The sequence below is a fragment of the Bufo gargarizans genome, chromosome 1, assembly GCF_014858855.1.
Source record: "Bufo gargarizans isolate SCDJY-AF-19 chromosome 1, ASM1485885v1, whole genome shotgun sequence".
NCBI lineage: Eukaryota > Metazoa > Chordata > Amphibia > Anura > Bufonidae > Bufo > Bufo gargarizans.
In genome coordinates this window covers 740,140,861-740,160,312 of record NC_058080.1, presented here as the reverse complement: position 1 = coordinate 740,160,312, position 19,452 = coordinate 740,140,861, and the positions used below count along the sequence as shown (strand labels likewise).

At 47.0% G+C, this 19,452-nt stretch overlaps 1 protein-coding gene across 1 annotated transcript in view; it reads left to right on the top strand.

The window, feature by feature from the left end:
- Window positions 1–8,320: 8,320 nt before the first annotated feature.
- Window positions 8,321–19,452, top strand: part of GCH1 (GTP cyclohydrolase 1) — a 37,908-nt gene continuing 26,776 nt past the window's right edge. The window contains exons 1-2 of the mRNA XM_044276492.1: window positions 8,321–8,650; window positions 8,802–9,302. Of these exons, the coding sequence (XP_044132427.1) occupies window positions 8,975–9,302 (328 nt within the window). The 5' untranslated portion in view covers window positions 8,321–8,650; window positions 8,802–8,974. The remainder of the gene's footprint in view (window positions 8,651–8,801; window positions 9,303–19,452) is intronic.

Below are 19,452 nucleotides of genomic sequence, written 5' to 3'. Positions count from 1 at the left end.
CTTGCGTGTGTTCACCCGTACTCGTGTGCAGGAGGCCCAAAAACTTCTCGTCCTCAGTCATGCAAGAAGCATGAGCAGTTTCACCCCTCGCCAATCTACCTCTTGGGGGGGGCAGAACTGCTGACACAATGACAGTATGCAGCGAGCTCCCCCTAGTGGTGACTACAAATGGCCAGGATTTTATCATTTAATTCGACGTCGGGGATTTGGAACTCTGTATCAGAAAAAAGGAGCATTTTAGCTATATACAAAAAAAAAAACAACCTGATCACAAAATTCAGACATCCCCTTCAAGCTTCTGATTTTCGTATGTACGCCCTCATGCTCTTTAATAAACAACCTTTGCAATTTCGCTCGCTAGGGGCAACGGCACGGAACAGCTGTAATTGCGGTGTGATTCTGTATGACAAGAACTTTGTTTTCTCCTGGATTTTTAGAAATTGCCTAGACTTTCATTTGTTTGCAAATCTCTATATCAATATGTGAAAAAATATTGGCGCCTCGGACGGCGCACTCGTACATAGGTGCAATCACATTGTAATGACTGGACGGTTAGTGGACTGGATTTGACAGTGTTGCTAAGTTACCGCATCCCCTCTATGGACAGCACTATTGATTAACACTTCATGATGGCTTTAGTAAAGAAGCAAACAGATGCGGGAACACAACGGCGCTTAGTCACAAATTAACGGTCTGGGGCTTGAGGGGCCGAGTGCAGGACCCGGATATTGCTACTCAGCGTCCTGGATTTGCACTGAAGTCCCTGAGCAAATTCTCCTTCATTTTTGGTCAATCTTGCAGACGTTTCTACATATGCAATTTTACATGTTTGTCATTAAAGTGATTAGGGGGTGTATACTTTTGCAAAGTTTTTTTTTTTTTTCTACTTTAGTGCAGCTAAAATGAAAAACAAAGCATCTCTGGAAATGGTCTTCATGTAAAGGTGTTGTCCCATTACAACAACTGACAGGATGGCGGTATATTAAAGTTTCTGATCAGCAGGGATTCTACCACCGGTCACAAGAATGGGATCCGTGTTCCCCCATTTGAATGTCGTGTCCACTGATCTGTTCAACTCTATGGGACTGCAAAGCACAAGGTGATAAGTTGTAACAGGACAACCCCTTTAAAAGTCTGGCAGACACCGGCTGACCTGTTACATGTGCACTTGGCAGCTGGAGGCATCTGTGTTGGTCCCATGTTCCTATGTGCCCGCACTGCTGAGAAAAATGATGTCTTAGTATATGCAAATGAGCCTCCAGGAGCAATGGGGGCGTTACCGTTACACCTAGAGCCTCAGCTCTCTCTGTAACTGCCGCGTCCTCTGCACTTTCACAGGGCAAGTGTAATGACATTTTGACTGCCTGGCCGTGTCAAAGTGCAGAGGTCGTGGCAGCTGCAGAGAGAGTTGAGCCGCTACGAGTAAAGGCAACGCCCCCGTTGCTCCTAGAGGCTCATTTGCATATAATCAAATTTTTACAACAATGTGGGCACATATGAACATGGGACCTACACAGATTCTTTCAGCTGCCAAGCGCACATGTAACAGTAGAGGTAAAAAACTGCTGACAGTTGCCCTTTAAGAGCAGCTTGCTACAGCATGTGGCTCTCTAGCCGTTGCAAAACTACAACTCCCAGCATGCCTTGGCAGCCACAGGGCTTTGATGACTTAGGGCTCATGCACACGACCTTATGTATTTTGCAGTTTGCAAAAAATACGGATGATGTCCGTGTGCATTCCATATTTCACAGAACAGCTGGCCCCTAATAGAACAGTACTATCCTTGTCCGTAATGCGGACAATAATGGGACATGTTCTATTTCTTTGCAGAACGGACATACGGAAATGGAATGCTCACGGAGTAGCTTCCGGTTTTTATGGGTACCCATTGAAATTAATGGTTCCACATGCGGTCTGTAAGAAAACGTAACTGACACAGCAAGAAAATAAGTTTGTGTGCATGAGCCCTAAAGGGGTTGTCCAGGTTCAGAGCTGAACCCGGACATATCCTTATTTTCACCCAGACAGCCCCCCCTGAGGCTAACATAGGAGCATCTCATGCTCTGATACGCTCCCTTGCCCTGCGCTAAATCGCACAGGGCATGGGCTCTTTTGTTTATCATAACACACTGCCTGGCGGAAACTCGAAGAGTTCAGCCTGCCCACCCTCCTGTCCCACAGAGAAGAGACAGTCACAGTGCAGACTCAGACTGTGTTCACACTTCTGCTTCAGCCCTGCAGTCTCTCTCCTCAGGCAGCACTTCTTGTGTAGAAGGGTGTGTATCTAAAGCTCTGCAGCAGCCGGCCTCATGTGACATCAGAGGGCCCACCAGAGGAGTACTGCGTAAGTGAACTAAGTAAGTACTTGCCCGGGTATGCCGAGTGCTGATGCTGGCCCTGGATATGCACCTGTGACTAGGAATATGAATGTGCTAGTCTAAATTTTCTTTTAGTATATATTGAGGGTAGCACCTCTTTTAGGCCTCATGCACACGACAGTATTTTTTCACGGTCCGCAAAACGGGGTTCCGTTTTTCCGTGATCCGTGTCCGTTTTTTTTTCCGTGTGTCTTCCTTGATTTTTGGAGGATCACCAGACATGAAAGAAAGTCATTTTGGTGTCCGCCTGGCCGTGCGGAGCCAAACGGATGCAAGTCAATGGGGACGGATCCGTTTGATGTTGACACAATATGGTGCAATTGCAAACGGATCCGTCCCCCATTGAGTCCCTATCTGAGTTTTCCCCAATCCGATGGTATATTCTAACTTGAAGCGTCCCCATCACCATGGGAACGCCTCTATGTTAGAATATACCATAGGATTTGAGTTAGATCGTGAAAACTCAGATCCGACAGTATATTCTAACACAGAGGCGTTTCCATAGTGATGGGGACGCTTCAAGTTAGAATATACTAAGAACTGTGTACATGACTGCCCCCTGCTACCTGGCAACACCCGATCTCTTGCAGGGGGCTGTGATCCACACAATTAACCCCTCAGGTGCCGCACCCCCCTCCCTCCACAGTATTAAATTCATTGGTGGCCAGTGCGGCCCCCCCCCCCCTCCCTCCCTCCCCTGTATTAAATTCATTGGTGGCCAGTGCGGCCCCCCCCCCCCCCCTCTATTAAATTAATTGGTGGCCAGTGCGGCCCCCCCCCCCTCTCTCCCTCCCCTGTATTAAATTCATTGGTGGCCAGTGCGGCCCCCTCTCTCCCTCCCCTGTATTAAATTCATTGGTGGCCAGTGCACCCTCCCCTTGCTGCCATGGTAACCGATCGGAGCCCCAGCAATTAAACTGGGACTCCGATCGGAACTCTCCAGTGCCACCAATGATCGGGGCAGGGGGGGTGATTTTAATTAGGGGGGGGAGGGCGCACTGGCCACCAATGAATTTAATACAGGGGAGGGAGGGAGGGGGGGGGCCGCACTGGCCACCAATGAATTTAAAAACTGGGGAGGGAGGGGGGTCTGAGGAGTTAATTGTGCGGATCACGGCCCCCTGTAAGAGATCGGGTGCTGCCAGGCAGCAGTTATGTCCACAGTTCTTAGTATATTCCAACTCAGGCATCTCAAACTGCGGCCCCCCTCCAGCTGTTGTAAAACTACAACTCCCACAATGCCCTGCTGTAGGCTGATGCCTGTAGACTGTCCGGGCATGCTGGGAGTTGTAGTTTTGCCGCAGTTTGAGATGCCTAACTGGAAGCGTCCCCATCACCATGGGAACACCTCTGTGTTAGAATATACTGTCGGGTCTGAGTTTTCACGATGTGAAAGCTCAGATCTGAAAAGCTGTTATGCAGACGGATCTGCGGATCCGTCTGTGCGAAAGTAGCCTACGGACACAGATCACGGACGCGGATGAGAATCTTGTGTGCTTCCGTGTTTTTTCACGGACCCCATTGACTTGAATGGGTCCGCGAACCGTTGTCGGGTCAAAAAAATAGGACAGGTCTTATTTTTTTGACGGACAGGAAACACGGACGCGGATGACAAACGGTGCATTTTCCGAGTTTTCAACTGACCCGATGAAAGTCAATGGGTCCGCAGAAAATCACGGAAAACGAGAACAACGGACACGGATGCACACAACGGTCGTGTGCATGAGGCCTTAGACTGAGTAACGCCCATCTGCCTGGGGCTTCTGAGCAGAGTATAAATGTAGCTGGTTCCTACGCTGCCCTGAAAATTGTAGGCTTGGGTAAGTCCAAGATAGGTGGTATATTAGTGTTAGGTACCCCTCTGCGGAAGCCACCTTGACGCCTGGTAGATGGGCCCGACACACGTTTGATCAAAAATGCGCGCAAAGAGCTTCTTTTTTTTCCCATTTATAGTAGGTATAATACCACTTTAATTTAGAATGATCCCCATTTCTCAGCTCTATTGTTTTGCTTGATGGATATGCCCCGGTGACTATGAATATGAATGTGCTAGTCTACATTTTCTTGTAGTAATTCTGATGACAAATGCACAAGTTGCCGCCATTTTTTTCTTTTTTGCCATAATTATGTGAAAATTGCAGAAATAAAATGCAGTATAACTGCACTGTGTGAATTTGCGCTTCTACTGGCAGCACAGGTGGATCAGCAAGTCCCAGTAACCCCGAAGCTGACATACTGTAAACAGAGAGTAACAGCCTCCGGGATTGCAGCATAAATAGTGATCACCATTCGCTGGGGATCCATCGACATGTCCAGCAGATCTCAGTTTGCAATTTAGTATTCATAGTAACTCATTGTATTATCATATTTCATCAGTTTTTCCTCAGCTGGTGACCGATGCACAAACCAGACGGGAAACAGCAAATACAGCTCTGCTACATCTGAGCAATAACTGATGAAATGAAGGAAAATCCCTATGAAGTGTCACTGGAACGGTGCCATCTGCTGGCCATAAGCAGACATTACATTATGAAATATATAAAATTATGCTTGACTCATGAACAGGTAAAATCCCGACTCTGGAACAGAGCGCGCAGGGTTGTGGTGACGGCTCAGACATCATTAGGTAATGTCTTACTGCAGTCATTAAAACAGACATAACAAGGTGGGAAAAAAGCGTTCTGATTACGGATGTGTGAATGAGGCCTGATAAGAGATAGATTTAATAAATAAATAGAGATGGTGATGACCATCGTATAAGTTTCAGCACCATGGACAGGTCGAGCAATCGGTCCACACTATGGTTGACCTTGATGTGTTATCTGCCCAGTACCATATTGCTGATCATGGACGTCATTTTTGCCTAAAGGAGTTGTGTCACTTCAGCAAGTGGCATTTATTATGTAGATAAGGCTACATGCACACGACCGTATGTGTTTTGCAGTCCGCAAAAAAAACGGATGATGTTACGTATGGCATCCGTTTTTTTTGCAGATCCTTTTCTTTTTGCGGATCCATTGTAATAAGGGTCCATTCACACATCCGTTGTTTCTTTCCTGATCTGTTCCGTTTTTGCTGAACAGATCTGGACCAGATCTGGACCCATTCATTTTCAATGGGTCCTGAAAAAAAAAAATCGGACAGCACAATGTCTGATTTTTTTTTCAGGACCCATTGAAAATGAATGGGTCCAGATCTGTTCCGCAAAAAACGGAACAGATCAGGAAAGAAACAACAGACGTGTGAATGGACCCTAATGCCTATCCTTGTCCGCAAACTAGAAAAAAATAGGACATGCACTATTTTTTTAGCGGAGCAACGGAACGGACATACTGATGCGGACAGCAAATGGTGTGCTGTCCGTGTTTTTTGCGGACCCATTGAAATGAATGGGTCCGCATCCTATCCGCAAAAAAAACGGATCGGACACTGAAACAAAATACGGTCGTGTGCATGTAGCCTAAGGTTAATACAAGCCACTTACTAATGTATTGTGATTCTCCATATTGCCTCCTTTGCTGGATGGATTTGTTTCCAGCGGTTACCGCCACCACTGCAGCGCAGTTATGAGGTGAAGCGGAGCTGCTGCGCATGCGTGCCTGTGTGCGCTCCCACGGTCCCGGCCTCCAGAAAACCGGCCCTTTTTCTAATAGTGTGCAAGCAAGACCACCGCTTGTGGATTGCAGGGTGGTCGTAAACCATGGAAACAAGCAGTGTATAATGTGATGGAAAGATAAATCTAACCAGCAGGGGGGCAATATGGAGAATCACAGTACATTAGTAAGTGCCTTGTATTAACGCTATCACCATGATAAATGCCATTTGCTGAAGGGAGACAACCCCTTTCATACTGATCGGTGGGGGCCTGACGTCTGGCACCTTCGCCAAACCGCTGTTTGGAGAGACACGCTGCAGCCTTATTCCTAGGCCGGTGACATCATCTTCGGTCACATAGGCACAAGTGAATGGCTGGCAACCCCTGGGATCCTCCCCTGTCCCCCTGAACATAAAAAAAAAAAACACTTACCTGTCCATGTTCCTGCCCGCTTCTGGTCCTCAAAGGACTAGGAGGCACCAAGGTACAGTTACCACTGCTGCCAATCTCGGCAGCTTGAAATGCTACCATTCAACTGCTGGGGCCTGCAGCGGTGGTGGGACCATGGTGCTTCCAGGTCCTGCAGTGACTGGAAGCAGCTTGGAACTAAGCTGCGGAGGGACCACAGAAAAGGGAGTAGGGTTTTTCTTGTTTATGGGGACATAGGAGGACCCCAGGGGTTGTCAGCTATAAGGCACATGTGGTTTGCAAAGGATGAAATCCTCGATGGAAATCTGCAGCATAATTTGATAGATGTGGAATTAAAATCTGCATGTAGATGAGAATTCCTAAAATTGTCATCCGCAAGTCCTCAACGTATCCGTCAACGGTCGCGTCACCACTGGGTGAATAAACAGTTTTCTTTTTCCACTATACCGAAGTGCTGCTCTATTATTTATTTTTATTATCCTGGGACACTTTTCTTATTGGAGCTTGCACCCAGTCTTCAAATCTAAAAGGTTGGTGCTGCCATTCATTGCATTTTATATATATTATTATCTTTATTTGTTTTGCATAATAAAAAGTGTATTACTTTGGTTCCATTCCTAACAGTTTTCAAGATCTCTGCTTGCTGTCATCCAATTGTAAGCTTTATTGTTGAACTTCCAGGGGATAACAATCTGCCCTGGTCGTGTGATGGACACACAAGTGCCCAGCTCGTTCTAGTATACTTACCAGAATAGAGCATGTCCTATTCTTGTCCGCAGCTGCGGGCAAGAATAGGAATTATCTATTAAGTGCCGGCGATGGGTGGCGTCATTGTTTTGCGGATCGCAAAACACTACGGACGTCTGAATGGACGCTAAAGGGCCTGCAAGCTTCTACTGGCTGATAAGGGACATGTGGCCGTGTGTATGGCGGTTGGGATATTAAGAGAAAGACTTGCAGGCTTGTATTGGCTAATGCAGGTCATTTTCTGGGAATATCTCAAGAACTGTTTGTCCTAGAGAGCGATGACCCCCACAAGATTTCTTTCCAGGTAGCAAGGGACGTGTATACCAAGCTTCGTTGAAATCGATGGTTGCGTTTTTGAGTGATCGTGGAACATACATATATACATCCTTCTTTATATATATAGATGAATGCATCATAATAACGGTCACATCGGCATTTGCCTAACCTGTGAGGTATCTGAATCTTGAGGAACAGGATCTGGCAGAATGATCTTATCGAACCCTTGAAGGACAGGATCTGGCATAGCTTTTCTAACCCTTGGGAAGGTGGCTCAGCGCGGGGGTCTGGGGTTCGAATCCGACCACGGACAACATCTGCATGGAGTTTGTATGTTCTCCCCGTGTCTGCGTGGGTTTCCTCCGGGTTCTCCGGTTTCCTCCCACACTCCAAAGACAGACTGATAGGGAACTTAGATTGTGAGCCCCATTGGGGACAGCGTGATGCTTAGGTCTGTACAGCGCTGCGGAATATGTCGGCGCTATAGAAGCGAGTGTAATAAATAAAGTATTACCCAGAGGCAACAGAAGAAACATCTGAAGAATCTTCTGTAACCCCTTGGTTACCCTCACAGCCGTATACAACAGACTGGTATGAGCATGAGCTCCGCTACCTGTTCCATCCTACACTGCCCACCATTTAAAGGGACAGTGCATAGCGCCAAGACGCCAGATCTGCTCCGTCTACCATATAGATGTAATTCCTTCCTGTGTTCAGGACACTATCTCCGTCTCCCATCCCCACAGCTGCTGCTCCCTCCTCATTCTCCTCCCTGATCCTCTTACAAGCAGTCAGTGACGCACACAATGCACCAGCCAATGAGGAGGGCGTGAAAGAATGGGCTGTCCAGTAAGCTACATAAAGCAGCTGTAACCTGCTGAGATCTGAGAGGAGAGCAAAGCTCAGCGACTTGAGCAATAGTGCCCTGAGTCCAACCTGAGCGCATGCTGACGCTGGAGCTCCAAAGCCTGCCATTCTGCTGTGCCAAGTGCAGAAAGCTTGCAATCTATCAGAAAATAATCTATTCATCTGGACAACCCATCCAGCATCTCTAGACTAAGACTTGGAAGTATACGGATTACCAGAAAGCAAAGTGTCTTCACATTGATGCTGACCAACAAGCTCCAGAGCATCTTGCCTGAGTGACCATCCTGCTGCCCATTCCATGTTCTCCTGTTGGAGAAGATCTCAACTCATGGTCCATGCTCAACATGTCAGTTCAGGGTAAGAGTGTATGGCTGTAGAACATTGCACATTCTACGTCTTTAATCTTATACTGCAGAGCTTTCATTGTAAGACAAACTACCATCTCCTGATCTTTGCAGACTCTTGTTGAGATACCTGGTTTGCATTGACCATCTCAATTTGCTTGCAGGTCGTGTTCCTATCACATGCTTAAGCGAATGAAGGTAGTACCTGTCTGGTGATACATTTTCAGAACTTCCCTGAAGCTGACACCTGCAGGAAGACTTCTTTGGTAGACAGTGAGTGGAGTCTCGTGGTAGAGCACAATTCATTATTCCACCTAGACTAAAAGTCTGCGCTGACATGGATCCAGTCAAGTCAAGGCTGGAGAAGAAACCTGTCGACTGCAATGGTTTCCTACAAGAAGATAAGAAGGACTCCTCCATGGCATTGGGTCGTGTAGATCGCGGTAGATCTGAGATGAGCACTCCACCCCTGGAGAGCTGGAGAGAAGAAAGGACTCGCAGTGAAGAAGACAATGAACTGAACCTCCCTACCTTGACGGCAGCTTATGGTACCATCCTGAAGTCACTTGGAGAAGACCCTGGAAGGCAAGGACTACTGAAAACCCCATGGAGGGCAGCGACCGCCATGCAGTTCTTTACCAAGGGCTACCAAGAGACAATAACCGGTAAGTGCTTTATTATAGGTTGGATATTGGGCTCATCAGGGGTGGGGGAACTACAGGTTTCAGCATTTCTTGTTTGAGACCCCGTGTTTCTTACTCCGCAACTGTAATATCTCAGTTTCGGTGGCATAGTTGTCAATTTTGTAGTGGTTACCCAATGTGCCTCACTGCCAGTAACTTAGATGTTGCATAATTAGGCAATTTCACTAATCCACTTCCTGGAAAAACATTGTCTGTCAGTCAACCAGTTTTCCCAGTAAGAAATTATTGAATTGAACTGGTAGGAGTATTTAGGCGGAACCTTAAATATTCATTTCATTAGCTTATACTGGTTTGGTAGCTTTATAAGACGAGCTGCTGATATCAGTCACTTATAGAAATGTAAACGTCTCCGGAGATCCTCAGAACTGGGTGAGGAGGGATGATGGGAGTGATAGTACTGGGAAAGCATATAGAGATTCATTTGGAAAAGGCTGATAACAGAGAGTAACAGATGCCCTGTACCTACACTATGGAGAGGTTTGGGTGTTAAAGGGTCGTATTGTTTGCCGCTTGTGGATGCCAACCAATAGTAAGTTTACATACGGAAAGCCGCAACCGCCATACATGGCTGAATGTCCCCACCGATGGGCATATCCTGTTGGCTGCAGAGAGGGGAGTGAAAGGGTCAAGCCAATCACCTCACAGGGTTAAAAGCCACCCCAAAAAATAACATCACTGGCATTTACTGGAAATTTACTGCAATCTTTGGTTTCACCCAAAGGGTTAAAATCAATGGATCCTTGATATTGAGATCACCAGATTATGAAGCGATATAAAATTGTCACGAGGGTGTCAAGAGCCACGCCTGACTCCGTTGTACCCGGGGTCAGGAGGTCGCAGCGGTTGGCTGCACGCTCTATGTCAGATAGGGAAGTTTCCTTATTGTAGCTTTCTGGGTTTGCTTTACAAACCCTTTTGGCTCACTCAGGGATCCGTAGCTCCTTCTCTCAGCTGTTCCTTGTCCAGCACTCCCAATCCTCCTTATATTCCCCTCTCACACTTCTCTGGTTGCCAGATATAGAGCTTCCTGCCTGGACATCTATTCTGACCCACTGGAGCTGTGTTGCTGCGTTCTCTGAGTGTTGCCTTAGAACTCTACCCTCCGGATCCCTGTTGGACCTTTGTGGACAATTGTTGCCGTCCACCTGGGTGTTTGTGTTTGTCTGTGTTTGTCTGTCCTCTCCCTGGTGTTTCCCTCTTAGTGCAGTGGTGAGGACTAGCGATCCCACCGGCCCGTTCATTATCTAGGGCTCATTTCAGGGAAAGCCAGGGTTTAGGCACGTGATCGCCGCACGGGTGAGGAACCCGTCTAGGGACGACAGGGCAGGCAGGTACCAGCTGCAAGGTGAGTTAGGGGTCACCACCTTTCCCTCTCCCTTGTGCAGGGCTTTCCCTGTTTTCCTCCCTGTGTGTGTTGCCGGTCATTACATTATATCTGGCCCTTATTTTTGTGTAGGTAAAAAAAAAAAAAAAAAAAAAAAAAAAAAAAAATTTTTTTACCTACTTAGAATCCAGTATGGATCCAATTGCTGCTCTGTCCGAACAATTTCATTGCCTGTCTTTGGAGGTGGCAGGATTGAAGGCGTCGGTCCTCCAGCAACAGCAGCAATTACAACAGACCGCAAGCCCAGCGGTTGCTACTGGTAACCAGGTTGTTGCGGAACCCAAGGTCCCTCTCCCTGACAGATTTTCTGGGGGAAGGGACAAGTTTTTGACGTTCCGTGAGGCCTGTAAACTATACTTTAAACTGCGTCCTTACTCCTCTGGTAATGAAGAACAGCGGGTGGGTGTTGTTATTTCCCTGCTGCAGGGGGACCCGCAGTCCTGGGCGTTCTCTTTACCTACTGATTCCCAGGCTCTTCGGTCAGTGGATGAGTTTTTCGGGGCCTTGGGTCTCATATATGACGACCCTGACCGAGTCGCACTGGCTGAATCAAAATTACGGAGACTCCTACAAGGAGAGCGGCCGGTAGAGGAGTATTGCTCTGACTTCCGTAGGTGGGCTACGGATACCCAATGGAACGACCCGGCTCTCAGGAGTCAGTTCTGCTCTGGGTTATCCGAAAGGGTTAAGGATGCGCTTGCATTGTATGAGACCCCCTTTTCCCTTGATGCAGTTATGTCCCTTTCTATCCGTATAGATAGACGCCTTAGGGACAGGTTGAAAAAACCGGAGCCATTGATAACCCCTCCCAAGCAGCAGTTAGTCTGTACGGACATAGACGAGCCTATGCAGCTAGGAGGAACTACTCGTCAGGTCCGTCCTCCTGAGGTTCGCCGTAGGCGTGGGGGTTGTTTTTTTTGTGGGGAGAGGGGTCATTTCATTAACGTCTGTCCTTCTTTCCTCAGAAACAAAAAAACCGTCGGAAAACTACTAACCCCAGGCTGTGTGGAGGATGTCAGCCGGGGGGTATACGTTTCCTCCATACGTACATCGCAATTTTTGTTGCCAGCGGTTATTGTTTTTGGTGATAAGACAGAGACTGTTTCTTTCTTTCTAGACAGTGGAGCAGGGGTAAATTTGATAGATGCCCATTTTGCCCGCACTATGGGTTTGTCTCTCTGTACGTTACAGAGACCTATTCCCATATTTGCTATAGATTCTGCTCCTCTGTCTCAGAGAAACCTCACCCACATCGTTCATAATTTACACCTTCGGGTAGGGGACCACCATAACGAGATGCTTTCATGTTATGTTCTGGAGGGGCTTCCCACTCCGGTGGTGCTGGGCCTACCCTGGTTGGTAGCGCACAATCCAGTGGTGGATTGGCAGGCCAGGGAGATATTGGAGTGGAGTGAGCCGTGCAGAGAAAATTGCTTAAATAGCAATTGCTTAGTCGCCTCCATAACTACCCTACCTACATTTGTTTCGGACTTTGAGGACGTTTTTTCTGAAAAGGGTTGTCAGAAGTTACCACCTCATCGTCCTTATGATTGCCCGGTTAACCTCATTCCCGGCGCAAAATTACCCAAGACCAGGTTATATAATCTTTCAGGTCCAGAGAGACAAGCCATGAAGGATTATATCTCCGAGAGTTTGGCTAAGGGACACATCAGACCCTCTTCTTCACCCGTGGCTGCAGGGTTTTTCTTTGTTAAAAAGAAAGATGGGGGCCTGCGTCCTTGCCTAGATTTTCGTGAATTAAATCGGATAACCATCCGAGACCCATACCCTCTTCCTCTCATTCCTGACCTGTTTAACCAGATTGCGGGTGCTAGGTGGTTCTCCAAACTCGATCTTAGGGGGGCCTACAATCTGATTCGTATCAAGGAGGGGGATGAGTGGAAAACTGCTTTTAACACCCCTGAGGGGCATTATGAAAATCTAGTTATGCCTTTCGGCCTGACCAATGCTCCTGCCGTCTTTCAACATTTCGTTAATGACATTTTTAGTCATCTAATCGGCAGGTTTGTGGTAATATACCTAGATGATATCTTAATTTATTCGTCTGATCTGAAAACACATGAGGAGCATGTCAGACAAGTACTACAGGTCCTACGGACGAATGAATTATATGCTAAAATTGAAAAATGTGTTTTTGCCGTTCAGGAGATACAATTCCTAGGTTATTATTTATCTGCGTCAGGTTTCCGTATGGATCCTAGGAAGGTCCAGGCAATTTTGGATTGGGATCTTCCTGAGAACCTCAAAGCACTACAACGGTTCTTGGGCTTTGCGAATTTCTATAGGAAATTCATTAAAAATTATTCGGTGATCGTAAAACCCCTTACTGACATGACTAGGAAGGGGACTGATTTTTCTAAATGGTCTGATGCCGCTAAAGTTGCTTTTTCCTCTCTAAAAGAGAGGTTTACCTCAGCACCTGTACTAGTCCAACCTGATGTCTCTCAGCCTTTTATTGTTGAAGTCGATGCATCAGAGGTGGGAGTGGGGGCTGTGCTGTCTCAGGGTCCGTCTCCTGGCAAATGGCGTCCTTGTGCTTTCTTTTCTAAAAAACTATCTGCAGCGGAACAGAACTACGATATTGGCAATAGGGAACTGTTAGCTATTAAACTTGCGTTTGAGGAGTGGCGTCACTTTTTAGAGGGGGCAGTCCACCCCGTCACTGTGTTTACGGACCACAAAAATCTGCTGTACCTCGAATCAGCTAAGCGTCTCACCCCTAGACAGGCTAGGTGGTCGCTATTTTTTACCAGGTTTAACTTTGTGATTACCTATCGTCCTGGGGTAAAGAATACCAAGGCTGATGCACTATCTCGTTGTTTCCCTGGAGGGGGTAATGTGAGTGATCCGGTACCCATTCTACAAAGAGGAGTAGTCGTCTCTGCGGTACACTCTGCCTTGGAGGGGAAGGTGTTAGAGGCCCAGGGGGACGCCCCGGCCTCTTGCCCTTCAGAGAAGTTGTTTGTACCGTTGAACCTACGTCTCGAATTATTAAAGGAACATCATAATTCGGCACTTGCTGGGCACCCGGGTAGTAAAGCAACCTTAGAGCTATTGTCTCGTCGTTTTTGGTGGCCAAGGTTGCGTCAGGATGTATTGGATTTTGTGTCTTCTTGTTCTACCTGTGCGCGCGCAAAAGTTTCACATACACGTCCTGCAGGGTCTCTATTACCACTCGTCATTCCCAATAGACCATGGACACATCTGTCTATGGATTTTATCACTGACTTACCTTTGTCTGCGGGTAAAACAGTGATTTTGGTAGTAGTGGACAGGTTTAGCAAAATGGCACACTTTATTGCGTTACCCGCACTACCTAATGCTAAAACTCTTGCTCAGGTATTCGTCAGTGAGATCGTGAAGCTTCACGGGGTCCCCTCCGATGTTGTTTCGGACCGGGGAACCCAGTTTATTTCTAAATTTTGGAAAGCTTTTTGTTCACGTTTAGGGGTTCACTTGTCCTTTTCCTCAGCTTTCCATCCTCAGTCGAATGGACAGACTGAGCGTACCAACCAAAACCTGGAGACATATCTAAGATGTTTTGTGTCTGAAAACCAAGAGTTGTGGTCGTCATATTTACCGTTAGCTGAGTTTGCCATAAATAATCGCCGTCAGGAATCCACTGGCAAGTCACCTTTTCTTGGTGCATATGGTTTTCATCCCCAATTCTGTACTTTCAAAGAGGGGGGGTCTTCTGGGGTTCCCGAAGAGGAACGGTTTTCGTCATCTCTTTCATCAGTATGGCAGAAGGTGCAAGCTAACTTGAAAAATATGGGAGGTAAATACAAATGCATGGCTGATAAGAGACGGTCGCCAGGTCCGGACCTAGGAGTGAATGACTATGTGTGGCTGTCTACAAGGAATATCAAGTTGAAGGTTCCCTCTTGGAAACTGGGTCCTAGGTTTATTGGTCCTTACAAGATTGTAGCCATCATCAACCCCGTGGCTTTTCGCCTGGAGTTACCTCAGACTTTTAAAATCCATAATGTCTTTCATAAGTCGTTACTCAAAAAATATGTTCCACCTCTAGAACCGTCACCGCTGCCACCCCCTCCTGTTGTCGTGGATGGTAGTTTGGAATTTCAGATATCCAAAATTGTTAATTCTCGTCGGGTCCGCCGCTCTCTCCAATATCTGGTGCACTGGAGAGGTTACGGTCCCGAGGAAAGAATGTGGGTTCCTGCGTCTGAGGTAAACGCCGACAGGCTAGTCCGGATTTTTCATGCCTCTCATCCTGAGAGACCTGGTCCTGAGTGTCCGGAGGCCCCTCGTAGAGAGGGGGGTACTGTCACGAGGGTGTCAAGAGCCACGCCTGACTCCGTTGTACCCGGGGTCAGGAGGTCGCAGCGGTTGGCTGCACGCTCTATGTCAGATAGGGAAGTTTCCTTATTGTAGCTTTCTGGGTTTGCTTTACAAACCCTTTTGGCTCACTCAGGGATCCGTAGCTCCTTCTCTCAGCTGTTCCTTGTCCAGCACTCCCAATCCTCCTTATATTCCCCTCTCACACTTCTCTGGTTGCCAGATATAGAGCTTCCTGCCTGGACATCTATTCTGACCCACTGGAGCTGTGTTGCTGCGTTCTCTGAGTGTTGCCTTAGAACTCTACCCTCCGGATCCCTGTTGGACCTTTGTGGACAATTGTTGCCGTCCACCTGGGTGTTTGTGTTTGTCTGTGTTTGTCTGTCCTCTCCCTGGTGTTTCCCTCTTAGTGCAGTGGTGAGGACTAGCGATCCCACCGGCCCGTTCATTATCTAGGGCTCATTTCAGGGAAAGCCAGGGTTTAGGCACGTGATCGCCGCACGGGTGAGGAACCCGTCTAGGGACGACAGGGCAGGCAGGTACCAGCTGCAAGGTGAGTTAGGGGTCACCACCTTTCCCTCTCCCTTGTGCAGGGCTTTCCCTGTTTTCCTCCCTGTGTGTGTTGCCGGTCATTACAAAAATCTAAAATTGTAACTATAAAATAGTTTGCAAAAAAATTCTTCCTTTTAAAGTAATATCTACCTGGTCTTTCACTTCAGCAGTATCATATCCATTAATCGGAAAGCTGGGCGACAATCAATATGGCTTCTATTACTGCTTTCAAATGGGTAGTCACCCAGCTAACCCACTTGTGCAATGGTACAGGCCGGAGGATGAATCAATGATGCATAGAATGTACCATAAATGTCTTATTATGGGGGTTGTCAGTGGCCTGACTTGACTTGAAGGGGCTCTCACCATTCATCTGTCACTACCAAACATAATTTTAAAGGGGGTCTTATATTTCAAAATAGTTGAGCCCCAAAACTAAGTGCATTTCAACCTATAAAACACGACCGCCACGTGTGTAGAGGCCCAGACATCTCCAGGAGCTGTCACTCGTCTCCCTCATACACATGCATACTCGGTTCGACTGTTGAAACTCAACATGGCCGATCCTTCTCTCCCCTGACATCATGGGGGAGAGTCGGGCGCTCTCTATACATTTCGTCCGGTCCCATCGTCTATAGTTTAGCATGTATGGGGTCCTTGCAGTCATCAGTGGAGTCAACATATCTTGCCTGTAGCAACCAATCACAGCGCAGCTTTCATTTTTCCAGAGCAGTTTAAGAGATGAAAGCTGAGCTCTGATTGGTTGCTATGGGCAACAAGGCCTGTTCTTCTGGCAATTCTGATAGATGGCGGTCTGTGCCTTAACCATGAAGGAGAGAGTAGTAGTCCCTGCTGTTTGTAGACCTCTGCACCCCTTCTAAAAATAAAAATCAATAAACCTGTTAACCCTTTCCTACCCTGCTATAAAAGAACATGAAGGAGAACCGTAATCAATGCGCATAGTTTCTGGCCACGTTCGCATAGATGGCTAATGTTATCAGTAATCAGAAGGGACAGACATTAATATCCGACCTCAGGCCGCCTGTCCTGCCTCCTCCTCCTCGGAGGAGCCGCGTCTTCCTGCAGCTTGCAGACCGGCCTGATCTGTTCAGACACACAGATATCACAAACGTGCCCAGGAGCGAGAGAGCGCCATTGTCAGGAGAACAACACATGGAAGAAATCTGAGCAGTTGAGAAGTCAACAGAGCAATAGGGCGTGCATACTTTTGCAAACAATATTCCCTACTATTCCATTTATAAGAAAAACTGAAGCAACTTTGCTAATGTTGTTAAAGGGAAAACAATACTGACGACGGTTCAACTCCCCCGCAAATCAGCTGGTGAATGCTGGTGACGTCACCGTACAGCGGTCACATGGCCTAGGCGCAGCTCAGTCACCATTCAAGTGAATGGGCCTGGGCTGCAATACCAAACAGAGCCACTATACAATCTATGGCGCTGTTCTCGCTATGTTGTACTACGGCCTCCTCAATCTGAAATTTAGGTCCTCACGATAGGTCATCAATATTGTACTCCCAGAAAACTACTTTCAATTTTACTACCATCTTATGTATACAGTTACTAGGCAAACCTATGTGTCTCTGCAGAGCATCGGACCTTCAGGGAGACATAAGCGCAATTATAAATAAAAGAACAGCCTCTTCACTGAGGACGATAGGTACGTTACAAGTGGTAGTAAGAGGCACAGTTCTTAAGTATCTCACAAAGTAGGCTTTTCCCAAGAAGCTGTGAATAGAAGGTAGCAATGATGGTAGTAGTTCCTCCCTGGGTCTATTTCTATAGGTACAAGCTATCTTCCCAAAATGACCATAGGCGTGCAATCTATATACTTTCTGCCACCCCTAGTCTGCGGGGCGAAGTCCTTTATCGAATGGCCAGTCTTGTCTCAGAAGTGTGGCAGGCATCAGAAGCAAATTAACCCTTCCGGCATGCAGTAAAGTCTATGGCCATAAACGAGTGTGTAACCTACTGACTTAATCCGGCAAGGCTGTTTTTATTGGTCCTGCAGATATTCAATGCTTCCTTAGTTGCTTTCTGTTTTCACAGAGTACCACCTTTTATAAAACGTAGCCTTTATTATATTTTGTATAAAAACAACCCCACAAAAAAAAAAACACAAAAGAAAAAAAGAACAAGTGCACTTGGACAAATAGCAAGGTGGTCCTGAGTCCTCCAAGATACTGGAGGGGACTGTTCTTCAGGTAGGGTTATGGCATTCGATTTGGGACCTGTCCCTAATGCTCACCCTTTTCTTGATAATCCCTGCCTACAGAACGGAATGGCCGCCCCGATAGGAGCGATCCCGTATTCAGGAACCTCCTATGTGCCCTAGGGTGGCCCTGAAGACAGGCGACACAGGCAGAACCATATGGTATGCCCAATATTAATATACTGTGGCCTTTTCTAGGTACAAAAAAATAAAATAAATGCTCAGTACACACGGTTGTTATAGTAGATATTAAATAAATGCTGAGTACACAATGTCGTTCTTCTAGATACAAAAATAACGACGCTCAGTACACACGGTTATCATTATAGATCTTAAATAAATGCTGAGTACATAATATCCTTCTACTAATTAATACAATATTGAAGTATGCAATAGAAAATATAACTATCATCCAGTGGATGCCAAGTACACTGTTCGCCAGTTTAGATTCAATAATATGGGTACCTAAGCCATTACAGTTGGCAACACCGCGCTTTAGGCCCCTAAATCCCCAACGCGTTTCGCCCACAACAATAATTTGGGCTCTTCAGGGGACACCTAATACAGTGTCCCAATAGGCATCATATATAGATAAAAATCAATTATCCCACTGATGACAATGATAGGCTACTTTCACACTAGCGTTCGGCTGTCCGCTCGTGAGCTCCGTTTGAAGGGGCTCACGAGCGGACCCGAACGCTTCCGTCCAGCCCTGATGCAGTCCGAATGGATGCGGATCCGCTCAGACTGCATCAGTCTGGCGGCGTTCAGCCTCCGCTCCGCTCGCCTCCGCACGGACAGGCGGACAGCTGAACGCTGCTTGCAGCGTTCGGGTGTCCGCCTGGCCGTGCGGAGGCGTGCGGATCCGTCCAGACTTACAATGTAAGTCAATGGGGACGTATCCGTTTGAAGATGCCACAATATGGCTCAATCTTCAAGCGGATCCGTCCCCCATTGACTTTACATTGAAAGTCTGGACGGATCCGTCCCAGGCTATTTTCACACTTAGCTTTTATATGCCAATATAATGCAGACGGATCCGTTCTGAACGGAGCCTCCGTCTGCATTATTATGATCGGATCCGTTCAGAACGGATCCGATCGAACGCTAGTGTGAAAGTAGCCTTAGATTTGTCATTTTCAGCAAACAATTATAACAATAAACCATATATCTAGTCCGACATATGGACCATGACATGCCCCCCCACATCAATATTGGTGAATAGGGTTCACATAGGCCTCAGGGAAATGTGGTGCATAAATGATATTACACCCTATTCATATATGTCAGTGGTACTTGCGTGCCCCGGGATAAATGCTCTCATGGGGTAACTGACGAGTATGGATACCACATTAATCCGGCCGCATTCCCCATAGTCTGTATTGGTGCCTCATTAGATTGAAGATGAGCGATTAGGATTGAATGATAAACATTACATTTTCTGCATCACCTCCTCCCAGTTTTCAAGATCTCTGCTTGCTGTCATTCACTTGGGTCCTTCAGTGTTCATTTCAGGTGGATACAACCCGCAACAAGAGACCCAGCCTTTCTGTACTGTGACGAGCCATGCACCTGTGTGTCCCATCACATCAAACACTGAAGGTCCACACTGGATGATAGCAA